Source organism: Ascaphus truei, unplaced genomic scaffold (assembly GCF_040206685.1).
Source record: "Ascaphus truei isolate aAscTru1 unplaced genomic scaffold, aAscTru1.hap1 HAP1_SCAFFOLD_456, whole genome shotgun sequence".
NCBI lineage: Eukaryota > Metazoa > Chordata > Amphibia > Anura > Ascaphidae > Ascaphus > Ascaphus truei.
Genome location: NW_027456787.1, coordinates 12,501 through 21,262, shown reverse-complemented (window position 1 = coordinate 21,262; position 8,762 = coordinate 12,501). Strand labels below are relative to the sequence as shown.

Genomic DNA, 8,762 nt, shown 5'->3' with positions numbered 1-8,762 from the left:
GCCATGGTGACATGGAGAAGACTGACAGCGACATCATCTCCGGAGGACGCGGACAGACGGAGGCGCCATACTGGTTCTATAGGGTTCTAATGCTCTTCCCTATATAGGGGCGCAAAAACCTTTTGTACGTACGGCACCGGGCAGTTTGCACTTCTCTCTTGCAGATGTGTGTGTAACACACACACACACACACACACACACACACACACACACACACACACACACACACACACACACACACACACACACACACACATTTTGATTAACTTAATCTGTGTAAATAATTATAATTCGGGAACCTTCATTGTAATTCATTTCTGTTGGGTGAAATAAGAGGCAGACACGCAGGTATAATTAATTAGCAAATGTAGTTTATATAAAACTTGTACATAGTGTTTAGAATGAATTAAAATGCAGATTAATTATAGGAGAGATAATTTGATACAAAACACAAAGAGGGGAGGGGGTGTGCCAGTCCTAGAGGTGCAAGTCTCTGTATATCCTACCCAGTCCTAGAGGTGGCAGTCTGTGCATATCCCATGCCAGTCCTAGATGTGCCAGTCTCTGCATATCCCATGCCAGTCCTAGAGGTGCCAGTCTCTGCATATCCCATGCCAGTCCTAGAGGTGCCAGTCTCTGTATAAGCCTGTGCCAGTCCTAGAGGTGGCAGGCTCTGGGTATCCTGTGCCAGTCCTAGAGATCGCAGTCTCTGTATATCCCGTGCCAGTCCTAGAGGCGACAGTCTCTGTATAACCCTGTGCCAGTCCTAGAGGTGCCAGTCTCTGCATATCCCGTGCCAGTCTCTGTATATCCCTGTGCCAGTCCTAGAGATGGCAGTCTGTGCATATCCCGTGCCAGTCCTAGAGGTGCCAGGCTCTGCATATCCCATGCCAGTCCTAGAGATGGCAGTCTCTGCATATCCCATGCCAGTCCTAGAGGTGCCAGGCTCTGTCTCGCCTGTGCTAACCCTGGAGCTGCCAGGCTCTGTATGCCGGCACGAGTCCTAGAGGTACCAGGCTTATCTGCAAATTCAGCCTCTCCGTATTATGGGGGAGGTTTGCCCCTCCCCCATGAGGTCGCCATGCTGGGGCAGGAGACACTGTCCATCTTTATTGCATTCTTCTCTCAAACCAAAAAAAGGCAAAATGGCAGCAGTTTGGCCAATGTGAAAAAGCAAAGGATTATGGGAAAGCACCAGTCACAGAGCAAAGAATTATGGGAGGGAATCAATGTAGTCAGATTGCAAAGCATTCTGGGAGAGGCAACAGTCTAAACAAGTGGGAAGGAGGCTGGGAGTTGACAGGCACTCTCAGACGCTAACCGCTGAAGTGGGAGCAGACTCCTCTTCTTCCTCTTCCACTTCTTCCTCCTCCTCTGCCTCTCCCTGCTGAGTGGGGGTGGACTCGGCCATACTGCCAAAGGAGGGGGAGGGACGGAGCAGGGGAGTGCGCTCTGTGTCATCATCATCGTTATTACCTTCTCCCGCGTCCCCTCCACTCTCCGAGTCAGAGTCATCGTCACACTGGAGGACCCGGTGTTTGCACACAGGGCACGTCTTCCGAGTCTTGGTGAGCCACGGATCCACACAGGTGCAATGGTAAGCTGCAGCGGGAGAGGTGACACAGTGACACAGACAGAAGGGAGCTATGAGTCTGTCCCTCCCCCCGCAGGGTGACACTGTGACACTGACAGAAGGGAGCTATGAGTCTGTCCCTCCCCCCGCAGGGTGACACAGTGACACAGACAGAAGGGAGCTATGAGCCTGTCCCTCCCCCCGCAGGGTGACACAGTGACACAGACAGAAGGGAGCTATGAGCCTGTCCCTCCCCCGCAGGGTGACACAGTGACACAGACAGAAGGGAGCTATGAGTCTGTCCCTCCCCCGCAGGGTGACACAGTGACACAGACAGAAGGGAGCTATGAGCCTGTCCCTCCCCCCGCAGGGTGACACAGTGACACAGACAGAAGGGAGCTATCAGTCTGTCCCTCCCCCCGCAGGGTGATACAGTGACACAGACAGAAGGGAGCTATGAGTCTGTCCCTCCCCCCGCAGGGTGACACAGTGACACAGACAGAAGGGAGCTATGAGACTGTCCCTCCCCCCGCAGGGTGACACAGTGATACAGACAGAAGGGAGCTATGAGCCTGTCCCTCCCCCCGCAGGGTGACACAGTGACACAGACAGAAGGGAGCTATGAGTCTGTCCCTCCCCCCGCAGGGTGACACAGTGACACAGACAGAAGGGAGCTATGAGCCTGTCCCTCCCCCCGCAGGGTGACACAGTGACACAGACAGAAGGGAGCTATGAGCCTGTCCCTCCCCCCGCAGGGTGACACAGTGACACAGACAGAAGGGAGCTATGAGCCTGTCCCTCCCCCCGCAGGGTGACACAGTGACACAGACAGAAGGGAGCTATGAGTCTGTCCCTCCCCCGCAGGGTGACACAGTGACACAGACAGAAGGGAGCTATGAGCCTGTCCCTCCCCCGCAGGGTGACACAGTGACACAGACAGAAGGGAGCTATGAGACTGTCTCTCCCTCCGCAGGGTGACACAGTGACACAGACAGAAGGGAGCTATGAGCCTGTCCCTCCCCCCGCAGGGTGACACTGTGACACAGACAGAAGGGAGCTATGAGACTGTTCCTCCCCCCGCAGGGTGACACAGTGACACAGACAGAAGGGAGCTATGAGCCTGTCCCTCCCCCCGCAGGGTGACACAGTGACACAGACAGAAGGGAGCTATGAGCCTGTCCCTCCCCCCGCAGGGTGACACAGTGACACAGACAGAAGGGAGCTATGAGACTGTCCCTCCCCCGCAGGGTGACACAGTGACACAGACAGAAGGGAGCTATGAGCCTGTCCCTCCCCCCGCAGGGTGACACAGTGACACAGACAGAAGGGAGCTATGAGACTGTCCCTCCCCCCGCAGGGTGACACAGTGACACAGACAGAAGGGAGCTATGAGACTGTCCCTCCCCCCGCAGGGTGACACTGTGACACAGACAGAAGGGAGCTATGAGACTGTTCCTCCCCCCGCAGGGTGACACAGTGACACAGACAGAAGGGAGCTATGAGCCTGTCCCTCCCCCCGCAGGGTGACACAGTGACACAGACAGAAGGGAGCTATGAGCCTGTCCCTCCCCCCGCAGGGTGACACAGTGACACAGACAGAAGGGAGCTATGAGACTGTCCCTCCCCCGCAGGGTGACACAGTGACACAGACAGAAGGGAGCTATGAGACTGTCCCTCCCCCCGCAGGGTGACACAGTGACACAGACAGAAGGGAGCTATGAGCCTGTCCCTCCCCCCGCAGGGTGACACAGTGACACAGACAGAAGGGAGCTATGAGTCTGTCCCTCCCCCGCAGGGTGACACAGTGACACAGACAGAAGGGAGCTATGAGCCTGTCCCTCCCCCGCAGGGTGACACAGTGACACAGACAGAAGGGAGCTATGAGACTGTCTCTCCCTCCGCAGGGTGACACAGTGACACAGACAGAAGGGAGCTATGAGCCTGTCCCTCCCCCCGCAGGGTGACACTGTGACACAGACAGAAGGGAGCTATGAGACTGTTCCTCCCCCCGCAGGGTGACACAGTGACACAGACAGAAGGGAGCTATGAGCCTGTCCCTCCCCCCGCAGGGTGACACAGTGACACAGACAGAAGGGAGCTATGAGCCTGTCCCTCCCCCCGCAGGGTGACACAGTGACACAGACAGAAGGGAGCTATGAGACTGTCCCTCCCCCGCAGGGTGACACAGTGACACAGACAGAAGGGAGCTATGAGCCTGTCCCTCCCCCCGCAGGGTGACACAGTGACACAGACAGAAGGGAGCTATGAGACTGTCCCTCCCCCCGCAGGGTGACACAGTGACACAGACAGAAGGGAGCTATGAGACTGTCCCTCCCCCCGCAGGGTGACACTGTGACACAGACAGAAGGGAGCTATGAGACTGTTCCTCCCCCCGCAGGGTGACACAGTGACACAGACAGAAGGGAGCTATGAGCCTGTCCCTCCCCCCGCAGGGTGACACAGTGACACAGACAGAAGGGAGCTATGAGCCTGTCCCTCCCCCCGCAGGGTGACACAGTGACACAGACAGAAGGGAGCTATGAGACTGTCCCTCCCCCGCAGGGTGACACAGTGACACAGACAGAAGGGAGCTATGAGACTGTCCCTCCCCCCGCAGGGTGACACAGTGACACAGACAGAAGGGAATTATGAGTATGTCCCTCCCCCCGCAGGGTGACACAGTGACACAGACAGAAGGGAGCTATGAGTCTGTCCCTCCCCCGCAGGGTGACACAGTGACACAGACAGAAGGGAGCTATGAGACTGTCCCTCCCCCCGCAGGGTGACACGGTGACACAGACAGAAGGGAGCTATGAGTCTGTCCCTCTCCCCGCAGGGTGACACAGTGACACAGACAGAAGGGAGCTATGAGTCTGTCCCTCCCCCGCAGGGTGACACAGTGACACAGACAGAAGGGAGCTATGAGACTGTCCCTCCCTCGCAGGGTGACACAGTGACACAGACAGAAGGGAGCTATGAGCCTGTCCCTCCCCCCCGCAGGGTGACACAGTGACACAGACAGAAGGGAGCTATGAGTCTGTCCCTCCCCCGCAGGGTGACACAGTGACACACACAGGAGGGAGCTATGAGTCTGTCCCTCCCCCCGCAGGGTGACACAGACAGAAGGGAGCTATGAGTCTGTCCCTCCCCCCGCAGGGTGACACAGTGACACAGACAGAAGTGAGTTATGAGACTGTCCCTCCCCCCGCAGGGTGACACAGTGACACAGACAGAAGGGAGCTATGAGTCTGTCCCTCCCCCCGCAGGGTGACACAGTGACACAGACAGAAGGGAGCTATGAACCTGTCCCTCCCCCGCAGGGTGACACAGTGACACAGACAGAAGTGAGCTATGAGTCTGTCCCTCCCCCGCAGGGTGACACAGTGACACAGACAGAAGGGAGCTATGAGTCTGTCCCTCCCCCCGCAGGGTGACACAGACAGAAGGGAGCTATGAGACTGTCCCTCCTCCCACAGGGTGACACAGTGACACAGACAGAAGGGAGCTATGAGCCTGTCCCTCCCCCGCAGGGTGACACAGTGACACAGACAGAAGGGAGCTATGAGCCTGTCCCTCCCCCCGCAGGGTGACACAGTGACACAGACAGAAGGGAGCTATGAGCCTGTCCCTCCCCCCGCAGGGTGACACAGTGACACAGACAGAAGGGAGCTATGAGCCTGTCCCTCCCCCGCAGGGTGACACAGTGACACAGACAGAAGGGAGCTATGAGTCTGTCCCTCCCCCCGCAGGGTGACACAGTGACACAGACAGAAGGGAGCCATGAGACTGTCCCTCCCCCCGCAGGGTGACACAGTGACACAGACAGAAGGAAGCTATGAGCCTGTCCCTCCCCCCGCAGGGTGACACAGTGACACAGACAGAAGGGAGCTATGAGTCTGTCCCTCCCCCGCAGGGTGACACAGTGACACAGACAGAAGGGAGCTATGAGCCTGTCCCTCCCCCCGCAGGGTGACACAGTGACACAGACAGAAGGGAGCTATGAGTCTGTCCCTCCCCCCGCAGGGTGACACAGTGGCACAGACAGAAGGGAGCTATGAGACTGTCCCTCCCCCCGCAGGGTGACACACAATATGGGTGACTGGATTCCTTAGACTCACCGTGAGAACAGGGGAGGACACGCAATTTGTCACCTTCCTCATACTCCTCCAGACAGATGGCACAAACATCGTACTCATCACCTGAGGGAGAGAGGGAAGAAAAGAGAAAGAACAGAGATAAGAGACAGAGATAAGAGACAGAGATAAGAGGCAGAGATAAGAGGCAGAGATAAGAGGCAGAGATAAGAGGCAGAGATAAGAGACAGAGATAAGAGGCAGCGATAAGAGGCAGCGATAAGAGGCAGAGATAAGAGGCAGAGATAAGAGGCAGAGATAAGAGACAGAGATAAGAGACAGAGATAAGAGACAGAGATAAGAGACCGAGATAAGAGACCGAGATAAGAGACAGAAGATTTATTATTATCACCCTCTTTTATCTTATAGGGAAAAATACATCCTTCCCCAAATATCTCTCCCCCCAGCCTGCCATCCCTCTCTCTCCCCCCCAACCGCCCATCTCTCTCTCCCCCATCTCTCTATCCCCCCCACCCATCTCTCTCCCTCACACTCCCCATCTCTCCCCCCATCTCTTCACCCCCCCATCCCCCCCATCTCTCTCCCTCCATCTCTCCCTTCCCATCCCCCCCATCTCTCTCACCCCATCCCCCCCATCTCTCTCCCCTCTACCCCCCATCTCTTCCCCCCCAATCCCCCCATCTCCCCCCCCCCATCCCCCCATCTCTCTCCCCCCATCCCCCCATCTCTCTCCCCTCATCTCTTCCCCCCCCATCTCTCCCCCCCACCCCATCCCCCCCATCTATCTACCTTTTTTATATTTATGGATGGGAATTTTTTTCAGCTGATCCTTAGACAATCGATTTTTCCGCAGATGCTTCCGGTGTTGTGCACAGCGCACCCCCTGAGGGAACAATATATATATATATATATACACAGCGCACACACACACACACACACACACACACACACACACACACACACACACAGCGCACACCCTGAGGGAACAATATATATATATATACACACACACACACCCTGAGGGAACAATATATATATATATACACACACACACCCCCTGAGGGAACAATATATATATATACACAGCGCACACCCTGAGGGAACAATATATATATATATATATACACAGCGCACACACACACACACACACACACACACACACACACACAGCGCACCCCCTGAGGGAACAATATATATATATACACAGCGCACACCCTGAGGGAACAATATATATATATATATATACACAGCGCACACACACACACACACACACACACACACACACACACAGCGCACCCCCTGAGGGAACAATATATATATATACACAGCGCACACCCTGAGGGAACAATATATATATATATATATACACAGCGCACACACACACACACACACACACACACACACACAGCGCACCCCCTGAGGGAACAATATATATATATACACAGCGCACACCCTGAGGGAACAATATATATATATATATATACACAGCGCACACACACACACACACACACACACACACACACACAGCGCACCCCCTGAGGGAACAATATATATATATACACAGCGCACACCCTGAGGGAACAATATATATATATATATATATATACACAGCGCACACACACACACACACACACACACACACACACACAGCGCACCCCCTGAGGGAACAATATATATATATATACACAGCGCATACACACACACATACACACACACACACACACACACACACACACCCTGAGGGAACAATATATATATATATATACACAGCGCATACACACACACATACACACACACACACACACACACACACACACACACACACACACACACACACACACACCCTGAGGGAACAATATATATATATATACACAGCGCATACACACACACATACACACACACACACACACACACACACACACACACACACACACACACACACACACACACACACACCCTGAGGGAACAATATATATATATATATACACAGCGCATACACACACACATACACACACACACACACACACACACACACACACACACACACACACACACACACACACACCCTGAGGGAACAATATATATATATATATACACAGCGCACACCCTGAGGGAACTATATATATATATATATATACACAGCGCACACCCTGAGGGAACAATATATATATATACACAGCGCACACCCTGAGGGAACAATATATATATATATATACACAGCGCACACCCTGAGGGAACAATATATATATATATATATACACAGCGCACACCCTGAGGGAACAATATATATATATATATATACACAGCGCACACCCTGAGGGAACAATATATATATATATATACACAGCGCACACCCTGAGGGAACAATATATATATATACACAGCGCACACCCTGAGGGAACAATATATATATATATATACACAGCGCACACCCTGAGGGAACAATATATATATATATATACACAGCGCACACACACACACACACACACACACACACACACAGCGCACACCCTGAGGGAACAATATATATATATATATACACAGCGCACGCACACACACACACACACACACACACACACACACACACACACACACACACACACACAACACACACACACACACACACAGCGCACCCCCTGAGGGAACAATATATATATATACACAGCGCACACACACACACACACACACACACACACCCTGAGGGAACAATATATATATATATATATATACACAGCGCACACACACACACACACACACACACACACACACACACACACACACACACACACAGCGCACACCCTGAGGGAACAATATATATATATATATACACAGCGCACCCCCTGAGGGAACAATATATATATATATATATACACAGCGCACACACACACACACACACACACACACACACACACACACACACACACACACACACACACACACACACACACAGCGCACACCCTGAGGGAACAATATATATATATATATATACACAGCGCACCCCCTGAGGGAACAATATATATATATATATACACAGCGCACACACACACACACACACACACACACACACACCCCGAGGGAACAATATATATATATAT

At 53.1% G+C, this 8,762-nt stretch overlaps 1 protein-coding gene across 1 annotated transcript; it reads right to left on the bottom strand.

Annotated features, from left to right (window-relative positions):
* Positions 1-351: 351 nt before the first annotated feature.
* On the bottom strand, positions 352-6,550 carry LOC142484891 (E3 ubiquitin-protein ligase RNF167-like; the record flags this gene model as incomplete). The annotated part of the gene is made up of 3 exons (XM_075584134.1): positions 352-1,602; positions 5,692-5,772; positions 6,457-6,550. Coding segments are annotated over 3 exons (468 nt in total), but the record flags the coding sequence as incomplete, so codon positions are not given.
* Between the last annotated feature and the right edge of the window lie 2,212 nt (positions 6,551-8,762).